Below are 22045 nucleotides of genomic sequence, written 5' to 3'. Positions count from 1 at the left end.
TTATGTGTGTATATCATGTATGTGTGTGGGCACATGTATACCACTGCTTGAATGTGCAGGCCAGAGGACAACTTGTGGGGGTTGTTCTTTCCTTCCACCACCTGACACAGCCATACACACTAAATAATCAATAAGTAAACATAAAGAAACAACTAAACTAAAAGCCTTAAGATGTAGCGACTTTCAGATAATATAGCATAGGTAACGGTTTTATTCATCTGTATTTTCTGTATCTTCTATTCATGAGTATGTTTTATTTTATAAATACAAAGATACAAATCTTATTGTTTTAAAGTCTTATGAAAACCACAGAAGAATATTTATCAAGTATATAATTGCTTTCAAATGGTATCTTAATTTAGTCTCAGGAAAATCCTGTAACTTGGGTATCATTATCCCTGTCTCTGCAGGAGAAAGTAAGGCTGAGAAAGGTTAAGTAGATTGCTAGAGTGACAGAACTGGGATTTGAATTAGAGAATCCCTGTTCCAAGGCCAGTTGGTTTTTTCCACTGAACCATGCTACCTCCCACAAGAGAACATTTTTACATTACCACCTGCTAGTTCTAATTAAGAGATAGTAATTAAACAATTTTCCACTCCTGACAACAATATTTAAATGACTCATATGTTAAAGAAACTAACATAAGAACTCTCTCAGCTGGAAGATATGATACAAGAACATAAGTGCCAACACTTACAGAGAGACTCCCGTATGACTCCGTCAATTATATTACCTATTTATAGTATAGGAAGCACAAAAATATTTAATGACAAGTATACTTGCAAAAGTGTTGAACTTGATTAATAATCAAAGAAATATAAATTAAAATAACAAACATATGTATTAAGTTGGCATAAATTATAGAAATAGTAATTGCCAGGTTGGACAACTGTATAGTTCTCAAACATCTAAGAACTAATGTCATTCATTAAAAACTTGCTGTGAGCCAACTGATAATACACGCACTTTAAAAATGTCCGTGGGAGACCAGGTGTGGTGGCGCATGCCTGAATCTCTGTGCTCGGAAGACTAACACATGGGAATCATGATGTCAACGTCAGTCTGACCTTTTATGGCAAGACTCTATCTCAAAAATAAAATAGTTTGTGGCTTTTTAAAGGAATATAAAACTATTTATTGACCACTGTTCACCATTATTTACAATAAAGTAAATATACAGTTGGATGGCATTCTGATACTACAAAGTTACTTTTCTGGCTCATTGAACCAGAACCCAAATACTGAAAAGACTGATCCTACCAGTACGGAATGAGTCAGGGTAAAGAAAAAGCATGCAGGTCATTAAATAATATTAGCAAATTTTGTTCACTCACTTAGTCAGTGGGTCTTAAACTGCCAACGTCAGCTCCAACCACGATTCTATTTCCACATCAAACAGATTCCACGAATCATAACCTTTTAGTAGAGACTTTAACTTTCTACAAAGGGTTGGTTCACCAGAGGAACCTTTACACAGAATGGCCGACCTGGACCTGCCTCTGCAGACCAGCTGGCCTCTTAAATCAGAGCTCCACCTGCCTCTAGAGTGCTGGGATTAAAGGCATGCGCCACCACACTCGGCCCAAGTCTTGTTATTAAATCACACTATTACTTTGTCTAATTCCATTTTCTGAAGGTGAAGTGGACAACTTTCTGTAAATAAAGCACTGTATTTACATGATCATACATCAATTCTGATGTGGTTGCCTGTAAACTATCCAATAAATTGCAGAATCTGCTTAATCTGAAAGGTTATGGTTTCAGGAAAATGTTCCCAATGAGGGAATCCTGTCAACTTGTATTTTTATCTTCAGTTCGTTTGAGCATTAAAAACAAGATGAAACAAACAAGTTATGTAAGTGTTTTATGCATACACCACAAACAAACAAACAAACAAAACAAAAAACCCAGAATGGTCCTACTGTGTCCCAGTTAAAAATAAGTTCTGACTTGAGTAATGACTGTAAAATCTCCCCAGTGTTTAAGAAAAGCTGTTCTTCAAAGCTGAGGAAATACAACATGGTATCAAATATTCTATTGTTAAGGGAAGCAACTACAGAAAGCTCTTACTTGCTCAAAGGAATCAGTGCCTTTTGATGAAGAACAAAAAACAAAAATATCCCAACTACTGTCAATACTTTCAAAACCAGCATATCAAACTTGATTTTCATTAGATTGCTATTTTTTTCCACACTAGTAATTCAAAACCTAAGATCCAGATTTTTATTTTTATATATAAATGGAAACAATTACTGTGCTTCATCTTCGGGACAAGAATGCCAAGTCAGCCTCTCCTCATAGAAGGTAGTGACAATCTGAGGACGCTTCATATTCGCCTTCTTTGCCAGCACCAAGTCAGCCTCATCCGAGTCATTCCATTTCATGAGAAACACTAATTCTCCACTGCTGTCTGTGGCACCAACTATTCATTCAGGATCAAGACCTCTAGCGAAGCCCCTTGGTTTGTTAGCAGCCATCTCTCATCTTCTTCGATTTGCTATCATCAGATTCACGGTCGGATAAAGATTTCCTTTTTGTACCATCTTTTTTTTTTTAATCAGCTTTTTGAGAATTAAAAAATGCTTCAATTAGCTGGGCAGTGGTGGTGCACGCCTTTAATCCCAGCACTTGAGAGGCAGAGGCAGGTGGATGTCCGAGTTCGAGGCCAGCCTGGTCTACAGAGTGAGTTCCAGAACAGCCAGGGCGATACAGAGAAACCCTGTCTCAAAAAAAAAAAAAAAAAGAAAGAAAAGAAAGAAAGAAAGAAAGAAAAGAAAAGAAAATGCTTCAATTAACTCTGGAGAATCTAAATTTTCTCCTGGTTCCCAAGTATTATCAGCATCTGTGAAGCCCTTCCACTTCAGGACATCCTCCACCTTCCCATTCACTATACGACATTACTTTCTCTACCACAAATTCTTCAGGCTCTGCCTCTTCAACCGTTTTAGTCTTTTCATTTTGTTTCTTTCCCATTTTTTGCAATGTAGTTTTATTGGAGGCCATTTTTTTAGATTTAATCGGAAACTAGAGGAGTTTACCACTCAGGTGCTCAGGGCCGCGGATCCTGCAGTCTCCCGCCTGCACACTTCAGTTCTGCCAGGTCTAATAGTTTGTGGCTTTTCACCAAGTAATTCCTCATCTAAGAGTTAGTCTTGATTAAGAAATTACAGATAAGTATATAAAGATTTAGATATAGATATCTTATACTTCTCTGGGGGGCAGGGAATGAATGAAGATGAGGGAGAATATGGGGTAAATCTGAATTTATTAACAATAACCTAACTTAATAAAATACAGATATGTCCCTTCCTAAACAGAGTCTGGAAAGGGGAGAGTGTTGGTTAAATGGTTATAGCCAGACATGAAGAATAAATCCTGGTACTCCATTCTTCAGTGACTATAGCTAATAATGTTATTTCAAAATTACTAAAAGAGTGGATGTTAAATGATGTGGCTACAAAGAAATATGTAAATAATAAATACATTAATTATGCTGAAATGATCCTTCATTTCTCAGGCCTGTCACTTTGCTTTTTGACATAGCACTGCTCACTAGCCTGAGTTCACTGATTAGGCAATTCTGGCTGGCCAGCAAGGACCAGGAATCCAACTGTTTCTGCCTCGTCAGCACGTCATTACAAGCATGCCAGCACACTTGGCTTTTTAACTTGGGTGCTGAGGATCAAGTTCTGCTTCTCACTTGGAAAGGAGTTTACCACTGAGCTATCTGTTGTATAACAGTTTCCTCTGAATTGAAAAATTCCATCAGGAAGCTCTTTAAGCAGAGAGATAGACAAGTCAAATTAGCTTCAGGAAGTCCCTGAGACCAACCCGATTTACTAGGCCCCTCCCTCCCAGAGTAAGCAATAAAGGTGATGACAGGCACTCTCAGATAAACCAAGCTGAAGAAAAGACTCTTAGCCAAACCAAACTGCCACGGAGACTCTCAGAAGAGCAAAAGCTGCAAAGAAGATGCCGAATCCAGACCAGCTGCCTAGAAGACGTTTAGACCCGAGTCACTTAGTAGAACACTCTCCAACCTGTTGAGGTGCCTAAAGGCTGTGCAGCATGCTCCAGGTTCCCAGCTTTATGAAATGTCACCCATGCTGGGGTGGGCCTTGGTGATGCAGCTGTCTTTGAGTCATTTCTGCTCTTTTAGTAACCCCCCCCACCCATACTCCTGTAAGTAACCTCACTAAAACTCATTGGTTCACCATGTTGGACTCTGGTAGTATCCACACTTTGATCAATCGTGGATTCCCTATCCAGGATGAGTAGATATGTGTGTTGCATCTCCCCAGGAAAAGTTCTATACACAACACAATCTTTCCAACCACAAGTATAAAAATGCTGTCAATCAAAAAGGAAAAAAGTAAAAATGTTACATATATTAAATAATCCAATTTCAAAACCCATTAATGGGGACTCTGCCAGACCTTGGTACGCATGCAGCTTTGCTCCTTCCTGTGGACGCTCTCAGCCCTCCCTTCTATCCCATCCCCATTCCTTTGTGTCATCCCCTGATGCCTAAAAACATCTACCTGAGATCAGAGTGGCCAAACAGCTAGGACTCAGGTAGGTGAATCACACTCTCCTTCCTGTCCAGCATTACCAGCTCCATTCTCACCCTCATCCCTGCAACAGCCTGCTTGCAGGTGGCCCTCCTCCCACCTAAAGTCATTCACTGGATACTTGGTGCAGACCCAGAGTCCCATAACCCTTTCATCCCTGTTTCTCCAGGTCACCCTTTGTTTCACTGCAGAGCACTTGTAGGAGGCTCTCCTCCCACCATATCCCCAACTCCCTGGGGGCCTGCCTGATGGTGTGGACAGGATCCCCAAAGATCTGTCCTGAAGCCCCTCTCAGCCTTTCTCCTACCCCATCTCTAGCCACCCAACAAGCTGAAGAAGCATTCTCTGCTAGGCCACCCACAGCTACCACATTTTCCTAAGATCTAGAATGGGCCACAAAAACTAATCAACAGAGCACCCACTCAACAAAGACTAGACCAGACCTGAGCACCTAGAATCACCTCAATCATCCTAACTCCAAAATTTAACAGCCAAAACAATATGCCCCTACTGTAACCCTGCTTCAGAAGGCCCTGAGAAGTGTATTATGGCTCAAGCACAAGGCAAGGACTTCAAAACAATTTTGAGTATGTTCAAGGACCTTGAGGAAGATGTGAATGAAAAAGATATGAAAGAAGTATGTGAAAACACAAACAGTAAAATAAAATATGAAAACAACTTGTGGTATAAAAGGAGAATGCAAAGAAACAGAATCATTAAAGAAACCCAAACAAAAATAAAACTGGAAGTGAAAATTTTAAGAAGTCAAACAAGAATCTCAGAGGCAAGCCTCACCGACAGACTACAAAACAGGGAAGACAGAATCTCAGGCACTGAAGGTAGAAGAAATGGATACCTCAGTCCAAAAAAAAAAAAAAAATGTTAAATCTAAAAACATTCAGTCACAAAATATCCAAGAAATCTAGGACACTATGAAAAGACAAATATAAGAAAATAGGAATAGAGAAAGGAAAAAAATCACAAATCAAAGGAAAATTCGTCCTGAGGGAGGTAATCTAGGACACCCCCCCCCCAGATGCAAGTATTTATGCATTCTCCTATGTGTGAATGCTAGCTCTTAAGCTTTTGATAGGCATTCAACAATTCATATGACCACTGAAGTTAGGTGTACAGTAAAGAACTAGGGGCATCCAAGAAAGGAGAAATAGAATGTGTAGTCATGGAAAGACAGGGGAGACAGGAACAGGAGGATTAAATAGGGAGAGGGAGAAAAAGTTAAGAGTGTAGAGGAATTTTAACCGAGAAACATGGGCCTCTCTGGCAAGGGATCACATCCAAAGACCTTCTAAGTCTATATGATCTGGCCAGAATGCAGATACGCTCTGGATTACAGTGTGATCTGGCTGGATACAGACATGCCCTTAGTACACACCTTTCATCCCTAACAATGAAGGTAAGATTAGTCTGTAGAAGGAAACAGCCATGTAAGATGAAAGTGGCATCTGATTGAGGGGCAGGAAAAAAAATGACAAATTAGAGAACAATTTGACAGAATAGGATATGTGGCCAAATTATTTATCACAAACTGACGGTAAAGCCCTATTGCTGAAGACAGCATTCACATATCTCATTAAACACAGAGAAGCTGAGTTGGTGCCTAACTAGAGCCTTCACCCCGACTGACTAGTTAGTATTCATGGTACTAGATGGTGCTCTGAATACTATCGGAGGAGAAAAGTAACTACCAATCCAGCTTCCAACCCTGAAATCTACTCAAGTGACCTGCCTTCATGGTATGCTGTTGCAATAGTGGTGCATAGGTTGTGGGAGTAACCAACCACTCTCTACAAGATGGAAACCATGCCTGACACTACCTAGGTGGACATGGGCCTAGAAGGAAACCAAATAAACATAGCAAAAAACTAACGACTAGTGGTATTCTGCTATACCCATAGATCAGTGCCTCTCTAAGCCATCAACAGAGAAACTTCCTCTTACAGTAGATACAAACTAATACAGAGGCCCATGTGCAGAGTAAGAAACTTTGACGATTCAATCCTAAATGAGATTGTCTTCATCAAACCCCTCCCCTCAGGATTCAGGGAGCTATGTGGAAGAGGACACACAAAGACTGTAAAAGCCAGTGGGGAAAGAGGACACTAAGGAAACACTGGCTCCTCAGACACAACAGGACTGAAGCAAACATGAACTCACAGACTGTGGCAGTGCTCAGGGAGTGCAAGGTTCAAGTCAAACAGGATCTCAATGCTGAGAGGGAGAAGCCGGCCATAGACTCCTATCCCTAGCAAGAAGCACTCTCCAACTGACATCCACTTGCAAAGGAAAAATTAGGTTTTTCCAATGGAATCTTACTACATAAATCAACCACACCTGAGGGCAGGTAGTAGACAGTCAACACAGAATGAACTCAATGGTAGTTTTGTAGATGTTTTCACTCATATGGTTTTGTTTGGGCATTTTTATCTTACTGATCTTTTGCTTATATATTATGGTTTCTGAACTTGTGTTTGTATACTGTGGAGAGATGGTTCTTGTGGGTTTTTTTTCCCTTTTCTCATTATTCTGGTTTTGGTTTTTTTGTTTGCCTGAGTTTTCTAAAGAAAGAGAAATAAAGAGTATGGACTTGGTAGCTAGGCTGATGGGGAAGATTTGAGAGGAAATGGGGGAGAGGAACCATGATCAGAATATATGATATAAAAAGCTGTTTTCAATAAAAAAACACTTTTAAAAAAGTATTACTGGAAAAACACATACTTTGTATTCAACGAGCCATTAAAACCCACCTTTACAGTTTCCATATATGTCCTCACAGCCTGTTGTTACGATGGCATTCCATACCATCCTTATAAGCCATTTACAGAGAAAGATTTCAGACCTATGGATCTGTCCCCTGTCCGGGAGCTATGCATGGCACACACACAAACACACCAGGATCCACGCAAAGAGCAAACAAACAACTCATGATACAAGAGATGTTCTACCTTAACAGCTTCTCCAAGAGTCTGGTTTTTGTCAGCTTCCTCGCTGGAGTGCAGTTCAAGTCTATAGTTCAGCTCCTGCAGTTGCTGGGCCTGTTCATTCAGCAGCATTTGTGCCTGCTGTTCCCGAAGCAATGCATTGTTGAGTTCTTCACATGCACTTTCAAACTTCTCGTGGGTGATCAATTTCTTTAAAAAGAAGAGAGAAAACTCAGTCGCAAGCCAATTGTATTGCTGTTTTGTTTGTTCTTTCAGAGCTGCGTTTACCAACATAATGACTATAAGTGGGGTTGGAGAGATGGCTCCGTGCTTAAGAGCACTTACTGCTCTTCTAGAAGGCCAGAGTTCAGTTCCCAGCACCCACAAGATGGAGGGAGAGGTTCACAACCATGTGGGACTCCAGCTCCAGGGGATCTTATGTCTTCTTCTGGCCTCCATAGGCACCTGGACACATACACTCACTCAGTGTACATGGAAAAAAAGTGTGTGTGTGTGTGTGTGTGTGTGTGTGTGTGTGTGTGTGTATAAATCTGCAAAACAATATAGTGCAAACATTTCTAAGAATTTACTATAAAACAAAACACAAAATTTGTTTTCCTCAAAATAAAAGGTCAGGGTAAACTATCACTTTAGTTTTTAAAGTATAACAATCATACTTTTAATGTTATCTTTTTAGTCAAAATCTTAACACTTGAAATCCCAAGCTTTTTGTAAAGACGATGATTAAAAGGCTCAAAGTCTTTAAGAAAGATATTCAAATGCCCGTAAGTATTCGGATGGTCCCTATGTGTGTGTTCAGTGGGCTCCGTCTCAGATGGCCCTCTCTGGCCCAGTGCCCTCTGTCTGGCAGTTCCCAACCTCGCTCACACTGTCATGCTGCCTTCTTTTCTTTTTCCCACAGTCATTATCAAGATTCGCCTTGCTTGTTCTCTTGCCCATACACATCTTGCAAGGAGGTATCTGCATGGAACTAGGAACTCATTCAGCTTTCTCACCCAACACAGAGAATAATTAAAGAATATTCTTTATGCCATAACATAAAGGACGACTTGCAAGAAACTGCAGCACACCACCAGAAGTTTTTTGGTCTGTTTCTCTCTATGGAGTCCTGACAAATGCAACTCAATTACACAACGTAAGGCTAACAACCTTAACGTGTGTTGTTAGCAAAGAATCCTTCAACACATGTCCTTTCACGTGTTTAACAGACCACCTTTTTTCTTGTGTCTGTTTCAGCTAAATGTTCCTTCATTTCGTCTGCCTTAGTCTTTCACCTACATCAGCTTCAGGAAAGCACGCCTTTCACATGTTTGCCCATGCAAAACACCATCCAACCAACTGTCAAAAAAACCCTTAAGTTTTTACTTTACACCCATATACACACACACTGATAATTAATTAATTAACTAACTAATTAGTAAGATACTGGGTAGTCAGAGCCCTAAGGGCAGGCTCTGTGCTCAGCAGCCGATGGCCAACACACACACACACACACACACACAAAACCTCCATGGCATTTTTGGAGGTTTTTGTCTTTAACCTTCCAGGTTCTTTCTATATATATTATACTTTCAAGTGTGTGTTATATAGGATTCCTGTATGAACATATGTATCTCTGTGTCTATATGTCCCTTGTATCTTTTCTTTGGCTTGGTTTTTTTTAATGTATGTTTGCTTGCTTTGCTCTACTCTGTTTGTTTTACTATTTTTAGATGGCCTGTTTGCTAATGAAAAAGACAAAGAAAGGGTAAGGATTCGGGTAGGAGAGGAAATGGAGTTCCGGAAAGCGATGGGGGAGGGGGAACTAATCAGGATACACTGTCTGAAAAAAATCTATTTTCAATAAAAAATAAAATTGGAAAAAAATTAAAACCAAGAGACTTTGAATTATTTCTAATATTCAAACAATCAGGAAGAGATGGAGAGGAAGGTATCACACGGCCATCGTTGGCTTACAGAGTGCTTGAATTCATTTAACTGTGTTTGCAAACTCTGTGACTTGTCCAGCTCCTTTTTCATCTCATGCACGGTCCGTTTGTATTCTGTCACCTCGAGGCGCAGGGAGCGGCGCTCAACCTCGGCTGCGTGCAGCCTTTGCGTAAACCCAAATATTTGCTTTTGTAACGCTGCAGTGCTTTTCTGTTGTTAAATAAGAATACAGTTAGAAACATCAGTCATTAATTTACTAATAAGTCAATAGCAATGAGTATTTTACTAAACTAAATGTAACTCAAACATTATACAAACAAACAATACTAGCTATTTCTAAATCAGATAAGTAAATGTATTCAAGGGGCTTTATTTTATTAAAAGCTTTGTGAAACTTAATTATTCACATAGAATTGATTTGAATTATATGAGTCTGAAACACGGTCTAACTCACAAATCCTAAAGTCACTATGAAATGAAATAGCACATACCATGATGGGAATATGGCTGCATAAACCATACTTCAGGGCCAGCGTGTTCACTTTGTGAAGCCCCCGGGCCAGCCTCTGAACCAGAGAATCCTTTTCTACATACGTTATGCTCCGGCTGCTATGCAGAGGGATGCTTGCCATCGCCGAGCTAAGTTTATCCATTAGTTTCGAAAAAGAATTCTTGGCTGCACCTATGAGTAGATGTCCACAAATCCTGGAATTTGGATCTTCAAAGACAAAAAAAAAGCATAAAATCTGAGTCGCCTCATGTTAACTTCACAATGTTGCTGGTCTCAACAGAATGATTTCCAGCTATACAGTTCTCAGTCATTTGTAATAACCCTTCTGAAAAGTTCCTTCCCTATCAAGCTTCAAATGAAACGCTGAGCCCAGGCAAGGACACACTGAGAAACCATGCTCCGCGAGAAGCCCTCATGAACTTAGTCTGACCACTGCAGGGCACACCGTCATGCTAGCCAGTCACCTTCCCTTTCTTTTCTAACACTTCATATGACTTGGGCTTCTATTCCTAATTATGACTGCTTCTGGCCTTGACACCATGACACATACGGTCTCAGACAAGCAAACACAATTTGCTTCGTTCCAGGACAGCTAAAATTCTTTAACTACAATTACTTCTTTCCTCGTGGGATTCCAGTAATCACCCTGCATCTAATGGGCTTGAGGGTCCCAGTGTATGCAATGCAAGCTGATTACTACCAGATCGTTAGGGCTGTAATTAATAATTATACCTAATGTTGATAAATAAAACGTCACCACTCTTCCTGCTAACTGATATTTCAGATAACCACTAGTAGGCTTATTTTGTGCCGTCAGGAAAGTGGTGTGACTTCATTTCACTATTCTAAGCAGGTCTTAATCTGTCCCTGTTTAGCTTCTGGTGCCATCCATGTGGGAGGGTTAGTTCTGAGAGATACCCCAAATTCAAACCCGGCACTAAAAGTCCTACAGTCTCTACTACTGGAATTCATTTAAATCCTCTTTCTATCTAAAGCACAATAAAATGTTGGCAATGTTACCAACGTGTTATCTTAATTGTGGAATTACATGCAGTTCAAAGTGAAAGAGTGACAGTGACCAAGGGGCAATCAATGGTTCCCTAGGGCACTCATAGCTTGCCTCAGCAGTACTCTACAGTCCTCCCCGTAGACACTCTGTGCTCTACAGTCTGAACTGCATTCTATTTATTCTCCTCCACAATGTATAAACAGAAGGGTAAATTGCCTATGCCAGGTAGCAGTCAAAACTTGAAAACCACATTGCTCCAGAGTAAGCCATAAAATAAAAAAAAAAAATTGCCAATTTGATAAAAGTTTAATATTGTCCATATAAATTTTATTCATTAGTTTCCAGTACATTGATGTCAGAGAATATAAGGTAGTGAATTTTCATGCTCTATGACACTCATTATAAACATATTCTCCAAGAGTGTCATGGGCAAAGTCGTGCAGAGTTTAATTAAAATACACAATTCTTTTGTTAATAATAAATGATTTAAAAAGTAGTGAATGGCAAAAACTTTACTAGCACAATTGGATGGCATTCAGCACATAATGTGGAAGTGTGAAGTAAACACCTCACTGTATGTAGTAAATAATTCGCTGTTCAGTGGAAGAACACTATAGTTTTCTCTTAATAGTCAATATAACATATCATTTAATATCAAATATACATATTCCCTGTGTCTTCAGCTGCACTGTATATTTCTATTTGTCCTTTTTCATTTCCAGCTGCCATGTCTTCACTATCCCAAGCTAGCATATATAGATATTTTTATATATTTATTGGATCAATCACATCCCATTTTACTTTCATAGCAACTGCAACAATACTGAACTCAACAATGCATTCAAAAAATACCAAGAGAAAGTAATATTAATTTTCATGTTATATCAAAAATGACTTTTTAAGCAAATACAAGATCTGTTTTTAAATTTTTATGTAATATAAAGGTAAAGACATTTTTAATAAAAAAGAACCTTAAAATAAAATTTCCACTACAATTAAATTTTAAGCTATACTATTTTTACTTTACTATTGCACTGATGTGCTTGGTAGACTCTGACCTCTAATGAAGGGGGAAACTAAATGACAACACAGTCCCACGAGGCTGCTTCTGAATTGCTAAGGAGTTAGGAAAAAATACATCCTACGTGTGTGTGCAGAACATCATAAATTATAGACAGAGCACTAAGTAATTTATGTTTTAAGAAGCATTTTCACAATACAGCTCACATTTTATTATATGAAATACAGTTGTATAATAAAGGAGGAAACAATGCTATAGTGCCAGGATTACATGTTTATTTTCATGACAGCGAACAAAAGTCACTAAAAATCCTCCTGTTGACTTATCTCAACCATTTTAAAGTATGCGCCTGTTTAAATTCAATTTCTTTCTTTATGTTAAATACATTTGCTCGTCACTTTTCCAACTTACATAATGTAACTGGTATGGAGAAGCAGATCCCGGGTTGCACAGTTACATTCTCCAATAGGACAGGCACACTTTCACATCTACAGTTAACATCTTCTAACAAATTCCTAAGCTGATGACTGGCCTAGTAATTCTAACCCTGGAGGTGGCAGGACTCCAGAGGGGACAGGGAGACACTTCAGGAGTCTCCCTCTCGATCTTTATTTGTCATAATAGAATTCAGACATGGATAGCACATCCATGATGCTGTATGTAATAAAACCAGAAGTCATTAGAAAACATTACAGAAATCTATTACTACTGAAAATACGATTACCACATAGAAAACTAAATGTCTACAGTGCATTTCCTAATTAAATGAAATGTTTCCATTCAGACAGAGTGAGAAACCCCCTTTAAGCAAAGAGTAATAGTGAATTAACAATAAAGTATATATAAAGGCATCAATGATGAATAATGTTAATAATGTCAGAAACTTTACTAATTTAACATTTTCTTTTAACTAAGTTCTCACAACAGAGCCCAGACTGACCTAGAACTCCCTACCTAGGTCAGGCTTGCCTTGGAATCTTCCTGCTTTCGCCTCAAAGCTGCTGGTATCATAGGCACATAAAACCTGGCCTGGCTAGATCTCTGTCTTTGATCTTTAAAATACAGCAATAACTTCTTATTAACAAAAACACAAATTCTTACTGCTTTGACCTTCCTAAATATGAAACTTCAGTCTTGAACACAATCTGGCTCCTGAGTTTGGTCCTTTTGAGCTGTGACTTCTACAAAGTGTACTAAACTATGCAATACGAAGTAAGCTGGTAGCACCTCACTAGCAGGGGTGTGTCTGAGTCATCTATCCTTAATACAACCAAGATGTCTTCCTTTAATAATAGAAAAGATGCGCAATAAAGTGAACGGACTCTCTACTTGTGTCCATCGCCCCTTAGATACACTCAGAGAGGTATTCAGAAGCCCAATCAAGTACAGTTGTTTCTCTTGTGACATTTTTCTCTTAGACCAGCCGTACCAAAAAGTTCAGCTATCTGTATTCTACTCTCGCAATGATTGATGTTTCAGCCCTTCAGTGAAAGTAGCATCCTCCCCTGTTTGAGGTAAATGATCTCTCGCAGGCACACCATTTGGATATCTAGAAGAGGTAATTTATCTCAAGTGGGCAAACACTATCGCAAAAGCAAAAAGGTTGCCACCTGTCCAGTATTTATAGAGGCAATGTGAAAACTGCGGTCTCTGCCCACTGCTTATGAATACATCATCAAAGTTTATGAAAGCAGTGGCCAAGCACTGGAAGCACTTTCTAAAAAGTGACTTCACGTTTCCAGTTTCATGAGAAGGTAAAAAGTCGTATTAGTTCTGTTAAGGCATCAGTATTGAAGACAGAGATAAAATAATGGACTTATAGGACTTACATATTCAAAAGCAAGTTACTTTTTTCTGTAACAAACATAATAGCTAAGAACTCCTATTAGCCAATGTCTTAGTTATAGTTACTACTGCTATAATGAAACACCATAACCAAAAGCAACTCAGGGGAGTGGGCGGGGGGGGGGGGGGGGGGGGGGGCTCAGCAGTTAAGAGCACTGACTGCTCTTCCAGAGGTCCTGAGTTCAATTTACAGCAACCACATGGTGGCTCACAACCATCTGTAATGGGGATCCGATGCCCTCTTCTGGTGTGTCTGAAGACAGCTACTGTATACTCATATAAATAAAATAAATTAATTAATCTTTTAAAAGGCATCTCAGGGAGGCAAGGGTTTACTTCACTCGCAGTTCCATGTAACAGTTCATCATCAAAAGCACTAAGGACAGAAACACACAGGGCAGGAACCTGGAGGCAGGAGCTGAGGCAGAGGCTATGGAGGGACGCTGCTTACTGGCTTGCTCCCCATGGCTTGCTCAGCCCCACTGAGGCCTGCAGGCAGCCTGATCTTATGGAGGCATTTCCTTAATTGAGGCTCCCTTCTCTTAGATGGCTTTAACTTGTGTTAACATAAAACTACCCAGCACAGACAGAGTTTACACATGAGAATGTTAAGGCTGAAAAGGGACAGCTGCACAAATAGCGTACAGTAGCACACCTTCAAATGACGAATTCTTCAAATGTCATTGTTCAAACAAGGTCCAGAGCACACTTTCTCTCCTAGTAGACAGCTTGTGTATTATTCAGAATTTATTCTAAATGCCCAACTTTTAAAAAATAAGCACTTATTGAATATAAATTCTTTAACCCAAGAATAAATAACAGATAGCAAGGTACTTCTTGATGTTGGCATACATGACCACAGATTTCCTGAGGCTGGTCAGAAAGAAGTCACAGTGATGCTATCAATATACAATCCTGATATTTAAAGTAGTTTACGTTCTCACAAAGGGGAGCAGCTGGGATGTAGCTCGGTGGTAGATTGCTAACCTCACATGCACAAGACTCTGGGTTTGATCCCAGCACTAGAGGGGGAAGTGGGGAGAAAGGAAGTATGAACAGTCCCAAAGGACACAGAGGGTTTTCCATAGGCATTAAAGTAAATATTCTTGAGTGGTTTTAGTAACCTCCTGTCTGTCCTTCAACGTACCTACTCTTCACACTTGACATGAACAGATAGCATGATGTGTGACTTACAGGAGTGGCACTTTGGCTATGATGTCAGGGTTTGTCCTTGTTACAGCACACACAAGTGCTTACTCCTTCTGGCCTAATGAATTCAAGTGTGTGCATCCACTCATTGGCTGAGGGAGAGTTCAGTTTGTTTTCACCGTTTTAAAACTATTATTGGTGCTATGGGCATTTATGCTCACATTTTTATATGGATACATGTCATCACTTCTATTAAAAAAAAATAGTACTGGAATTGCTAGTGTATAATATAGCTCAATGCTAACATTTTAAGAAACCAAAAAACTGTCCCAAAGAAGTTCAGCATGATTATTCTTTCCAACAGTATCTGAATGCTTTCATATTTTACCTCTCTTCTTTCCCTTGCTGGGCAAACACAGTCCTGTAGATTGGACAAGCACCAATATGAACATGATAAGGATGGCAGAGTAGAAATGTACTCTGTGTTTTTATAGATTCTAGACTCCCTATTACTTAGAAAAGAGAATAACCAACTTTATTACAGTACTTTAAATGGGGTCTTCTACAAAGAGAGCAGAACTCTGGCAGCCCTCCAAATATACAACGTGATTTTATTAGAGAAATTTCCTCTGGAACTTTACACAGTAATTAAAACAAACCCACCTCTCCTTCCCATTTATGTGTGTGTACATACATGGAATGTGTACATGCTTGCATGTTTATGTGTGTGCATGTGTGTACACGTGTGGAGGTCAGATGTTGATGTCCAACTCGGCTCCTCTAGCTAACAAACTTGCTCCAGGGATGTCCTGGCTTTGCCCACAATCACTGGCATTGCAGGCAGCCTGTTACACCCACTCAGCATTTATGAGGATGCTGGGGATCCAAACCATCTCTGTTTTACACACAAATAAACTGTTGCGATGTCTTTTTCTTTTCTGGCTGTGTCTTTTGTTGTATTGGAGGTTAAACCTACGGCCTCATGTATGCTAGGAACTGCTCAGTTTAGACCTGGCATGTGTTCACGTTTTTATTTTCAGAGGTTCTCACTAAGTGGATCAGGTTGGCCTCAAACTCACTCTGTAGTCAAGGTTAGCCTTGAATTTATAATCATCTGCATTTATGTCCCCACAGCTGAGATTACAGGCCTGGAACACCAGACACAGACCACATAAATTTAAATAATTTATCCAGCACAACATAGCTGGTATCAGAATTCTTATTTACATCTAAATTGCTACCTCCCTTATGGTACACTCCACCAATTTTAGAATATTAAATTGATAATCTGTATCTTAAGGGTACTAAGATACATAGTGTATTTCCATTAAGGTTTGCACTATTTTCAAGGTGAAGTTGGTGGGAAGGGAAACTACAATTTAATCCCACTATTGGAAAAGAATTATATAAGATGTTCCATGTATTATTTCAGTAAGTTCTTTTTAAGATTCATTTCTTTTCTTTTTAACAATGTGTATGGGGGTTTCTGCATGTGACTATGAGCACATGGGTGTAGCTGCCTACAGAGATGAGAACTGGTGTTGGATCCCCTGGAGCTGGAGCTGTGATCTGCCCACTATGTTTGCTAAGAACTGAATGTGACTGCTCTTCCAGAGGTCCCAGGTGATTCCCAAAGTCTATAGGGGGATCACAACTGCCAATAACTCAAGATCTAGGGATCTGATGCCCTCTTATGGCTTCCACAGGTTCTGCACACATGTGACACACAGATATATACATTGGCAAAACACCCATATACTTCAAATAAATTTCAAAATGCAAAAATTTAAATAAATATATGTATTCCATTATAAGCATGGTTAGATTAGCTATCAACACATTAGTTATATTTATTACACTTGTTATTTGATGAAACCATTTAACCTGTAGATGTCTGAAAATGTTTCCTTTTTTCTAGTAAAATATCTGATGTTTCTATTGAATATACTTAAAAATGAAAATGCATTGTGTTTGGAGAAATTCTTCTATCATTCTGCATGAGTTTTCCTGCTGCTGTAACCAAAATGCCTGACAGAAACAACTAAAGTGAAGAAAGGTTTCAGAAGTGTGCTTACATCACAGCAAGGAAGGCCTGGTGCAGCAACATGGGGCATGCCCTGCAAGCCAGGCAGCAATGGACACCGAAAGTCCAATGATGTTCTTCACTAAACTATAATATGCGTGGCTGGATATAAAATTAACTCAAACAAATCAGTAGCCTTCCTTGATACAAATGATAAATAGGCTGAGAAAGAAATTAGGGAAACAACACCCTTCATAATAGTCACAAAAAAAATCTTGGTGTGACTCTAACCAACCAAGTGAAAGATTTATATGACAAAAACTTCAAGTCCCTAAAGAAAAAAATCAAAGAAGACCTCAGAAGATGGAAAGTTCTCCCATGCTCATGGATTGGTAGGATTAGCATAGTGAAAGTGGCCTTCTTGCCAAAAGCAATCTACAGATTCAATGTAATCCCCAACAAAATTCCAACTTAATTCTTCACAGACATGGAGAGTTTAATTCTCAACTTCATATGGAATAACAAAAAGAATTAAAAACCAGAATAGTGAAAACTATTCTCAACAATAAAAGATCTTCTGGGGGAATCACCATCCCTGACCTTAAGCTGTACTACAGAGCAATAGAGAAAAACAAACAAACAAACAAACAAACAAAACATGGTATTGGCACAGAAACAGGCAGGAAGATCAATGGAATAGAACTGAAGACCCAGAACCAGACACTTATGGACACTTTATCTCTAACAAAAAAAAAAAAAAAAAGCACTGGTCTAACTGGCAGTCTGCATGTAGAAGAATACAAATTGACCCATATTTATCACCTCATACAAAGCTCAAATCCAAGTGGATCAAGGACCTCCATATAAAACCAGATACACTGAATGTAATAGAAGAGAAAGTGGGAAAGAGCCTTGAACTCATTGGCACAGGGGGAAATTTCCTGAACACACCTCCAATGGCACAGGCTCCATGACTAAAAATTAATAAATGGGGACCTCATGAAACTGGAAAGCTTCTATAAGGCAAAGGATACTGTCAATAAGACAAAATGACAACCAACAGATTGGGAAAGGATCTTTACCAACCCCGCATCTGATAGAGGGCTAATATCCAATATATACAAAGAACTCGAAAAGTTAGACTCCAGAAAACCAAATAACCCTATTAAATATGGGGTACAGAGCTAAACAATTCTCAACTGAGGAATCTCCAATAGCCGAGAAATACTTAAAGAAATGTTCAACATACTTAGTCATCAGGGAAATGCAAATCAAATCAACCCTGAGATTCCATCTTACACCAATCAGAATAGCTAAGATCAAAAACTCAGGTGACAGCAGATGCTGGTGAGAATGTGGAGAAAGAAGAACACTCCTCCATTGTTGGTGGAATTTCAAACTGGTACAACCACTCTGGAAATCAGTACGGCGGTTCCTCACAAAACTGGAAATAGTTCTTTCTACCTGAAGACCCAGCTCTACTACTCCTGGGCACATACCCAAAAGATGCTCCACCATATAACAGGGACACTTGCTCTACTATGTTCATAGCAGCCTTATTTATAATAGCCAGAAGCTAGAAACAACCCAGATGTCCCTCGACCAAAGAATGGATACTGAAAACGTGGTACATTTACACAATGGAACATTACTCAGCTATTAAAAACAGGGACAGCACTAATTTTGGAGGCAAATGGATAGAACTAGAAAATATCATCCTGAATGAGGTAACCTAGACCTAAAAAAACATACATGGTATGTGCTCACTGATAAGTGGATATTAGCCAAAAAGTTCAGAATACCTATGATACAACTCACAGACCATAATGAAGCTTAACAAAAAGGAAAGCCCAAGTGTGGACACTGCAATCCCACCTAGAAGGGGGAGCAAAGCAATCATGAGAGGCAGAGGGAGGGAGAAACCTGGGTGAGAGAGGGGAGGGGGAGGATCAAATATGGGGGTGGGGAGACAGAAGAGAAGCCCAGAGGGCCAAGAGGATGAAGAAATATGTAGCAGTGTGGGACAGAGGGGAGGGGCGGGAGGAACCTCTAGAAAGTCCCAGATGCCAGGGGTGTAAGAGGTTTTGAGGACCTAATGGGGATGACTTTAACAGCATGCCCAGCAGTGGGGAGATGGAACCTAAAGAGACCACCTCCAGTAGACAGACATGGGGCTACCCACCCATCTTCAAAACTCTCACCGCAGAATTGTTCCTGCCTAAAGGAAATACAGGGACAAAAGTGGAGCAGTGACTGAAGGAAATGTGATCCAGTGACTGGCCCAACTTCGGATCCATCCCATGTGCAGGCACCAAACCCTGACACTATTACTGATGCCACATTGTGATGTAGACAGGGCCTAGCATGGCTGTCTTCTGAGAGGCTCTTCCACCAACTAACTGAGACAGATGCAGATACTTAACAGCCAACCATTGGACTGAGGTCGGGTTCCCCTATGTAATAGTTGGGGGGTGGGGGGCACTGAACAGTGAGTTACTATCTAGAATGTTAAAAAAAAAAAAAACTATAAAATTAAACACCAAAAAAAAATCCAGCTAATAAATACATCGATGATCTGAACAGACAAGTTCTCTGAAACAGAAATACAAATGGCTAGCAAGTACTAGAAAGCAGATGACAACAAGCCCTGGAGAAGGCGTGGGGAAAGAGGAGCCCTCATGATCAGCTGCCCCGCTGACACATCTGCTGTTGCTGCAGTATTCACTACAGAGAAAGCTTAGACATCCATCAGCAGATGAATACAAAAAGAAAACAGAAAACATACACAAAACAGAATTATTTCAACTGCAAAGAAAAGAGAAACTGATATTTACAGGAAACGGACAAATACAAAGGCTTTTTTCTCATAGACAGGTTTGAGAGGAGGAAGGGAGCCAGCAAGAAAGAGTGTGGGGGGGACTAGGAAAGGCAGAGAGAGGAATGACAGCACAACACCATTACATACACACATGAAGCTGCCATAATAAAACCCACTGAATAACTTTTAAAAATTAATTTTAAAATAATATGGCTAGCTAGCACACCTATTTATTATACTAAGTCTAAACCCTATCATTATGTTCTTTCAAAAACCTACATTTTTGCTTTGAACCTATAAAACCAAACTTCTCAATTTAATTTTGTTTGAGACAGCCTGAAGAAATCATGACTATATATTTATCTAAAATGATATATGTGTGAGATTTAATTTATTATATCTTAATTTTTTAATAATTAAATTTTTAATTTTGTTTCTACTTCAATGCCAGCATGCTAATGTTCTGCTAATGCATTAAGTATGCTAATGGCTTACCAATATCAACAGCCACACCTAAAAATAATCTGAGAATCATAAGATTCCTGGAGCCTAGGTTTAGATACCTGAAATTTTAATGAAATGATTCTCATTTATATTGACATACCTTTAAATTTTAAATGATATCTCACATTATCGTCCACTCTGTGCATATACCTCACTGAGCAGGACAGTCTTAGCAGGGCTACACTGGCTTTACTGATCATGCACAGTGACTAATTCCAGTCTACCATGTAGCTCACCCAGAGCATGTGAACATTCATCCCTGCTTAGGAAAACCAGTTATCATTACACGCTTCTAACACACACATGCCCACAAATACACACAACCTGAGTCATGGCAAACAAGCAAACTTTAGACCTCGGTAAATCACTGCTTATACTAAATTTCATGCACGGTAGAAAGAACGAACCATTCAGATTAACTCTATCCAACATGGATTTTTAAAGTGTACATATCACCAAATGAGACATGGCATTTTCCACTGGCTTGGCTACTACTGCTCCAACTTCTGAAACTCGGGGCCAGAAAACAAAACAAAGAAACAGTGTCTCCATTGCTCTAAAGAGAGAAACTTTGGGCTGGCAAGATGGCTCAGGGGTTAAGAGCACTGGCTACTCTTTCTGAGGATCCTGGACCAATTCTACTCACTCATGAGGTGAGGCAGGATTGATTCCCAGCACTTGAGATGTGAGTCACAATGGTCTGTAGCTCCAGTTCCCGAGGATGCAACACCCTGTTCTGGTTCCTGCTGGCATCAGGAACACACAAGGTGCATAGATACATGCATGGAAGCAAAATATCCACACACATTTAAAAAGTTAAACTAGAGACAGACAGAGGGGAGAGAGAGAGAGAGAGAGAGAGAAACACTAATGGTGTGTTTTCCATAGGAAAAAGAAATCACCAAGGAGAAGAATGGAGTAGAAACATTTGCCAAAAACAATTTATGTAATTTCCTTATAAATAAATACAGAGTTTGACATCAAAATTTGCATTCATTTACATGTTTACATCATTAAATACATGTTTAACAATCTCTCTGTGATTAAGTAAAGAACATATATAATTTCTTACAAGATTATCAAAACTTGTACCATAAGGAATTTCTGGGCATTTGTTCTTAAGTATATGTTGCTAAGGCATAATAGGTGGCCATACCTGTTTTACTAATGACTTCTTGCAGCTCTGTCATAGAACTGATAATCGTACCTAGAAGGTCAGAACTGGTAAGCCACGTGAGTGCCTGTAAACAGCGTAACTGTTCCCTCTGATGTTCTGCAGAGACAGAAGCACCCGTTATGAAATGCTACAAGCTATTAGATATCCACATTTAAATTGCATAGTAGCTCAGTAAATCAGACTTTGTATGCCTAATGTTTTCTAGTACAGAAAATCTAGCTATAGCTGATTGGCCTAACATTAAATAACAGGCATCTGAAGAAGACAGACATTTCCTTTAGTTTCTGATTCGTGACAACAGCCTGATTCTTAGCAGCTGCACTGTCTGAGGGTGCGGCCACAGAACACTTGCTTGGCGCAAGGCTAGCCTTAGGGTTGATCCCCTAGGCATGAATTGTTAAAAGTTAACAACTAAATCTACTGTTTTCTTAAAATTGTAAAACAGTCTCAAAAAGTGTCAGCCGAAAATTCATATTTGCACCATTTTTTTTTTTTTTTTTTTTTTTTTTTTTTTTTTTTTGGTTTTT

General features: G+C 39.4%; 1 protein-coding gene and 1 pseudogene across 1 annotated transcript in view; both read right to left on the bottom strand.

Moving 5' to 3' along the window:
* The window catches only part of Ccdc171 (coiled-coil domain containing 171), a 349604-nt gene that overhangs the window by 173686 nt on the left and 153873 nt on the right, over positions 1-22045 (bottom strand). Inside the window, exons 17-20 of the mRNA XM_021161203.2 lie at positions 21498-21614; positions 9953-10179; positions 9489-9671; positions 7536-7721 (exon numbers count right to left, since the gene is read on the bottom strand). Coding sequence (XP_021016862.1) covers positions 7536-7721; positions 9489-9671; positions 9953-10179; positions 21498-21614 — 713 coding nt within the window. The remainder of the gene's footprint in view (positions 1-7535; positions 7722-9488; positions 9672-9952; positions 10180-21497; positions 21615-22045) is intronic.
* Positions 2251-3004, bottom strand: LOC110293274 (annotated as a pseudogene).

The sequence above is a fragment of the Mus caroli genome, chromosome 4 (genome assembly GCF_900094665.2).
Source record: "Mus caroli chromosome 4, CAROLI_EIJ_v1.1, whole genome shotgun sequence".
NCBI classification, from domain to species: Eukaryota; Metazoa; Chordata; class Mammalia; order Rodentia; family Muridae; genus Mus; species Mus caroli.
The sequence above is the reverse complement of the archived record's forward strand: the minus strand, read 5'-3'. Positions and strand labels throughout refer to the sequence as shown.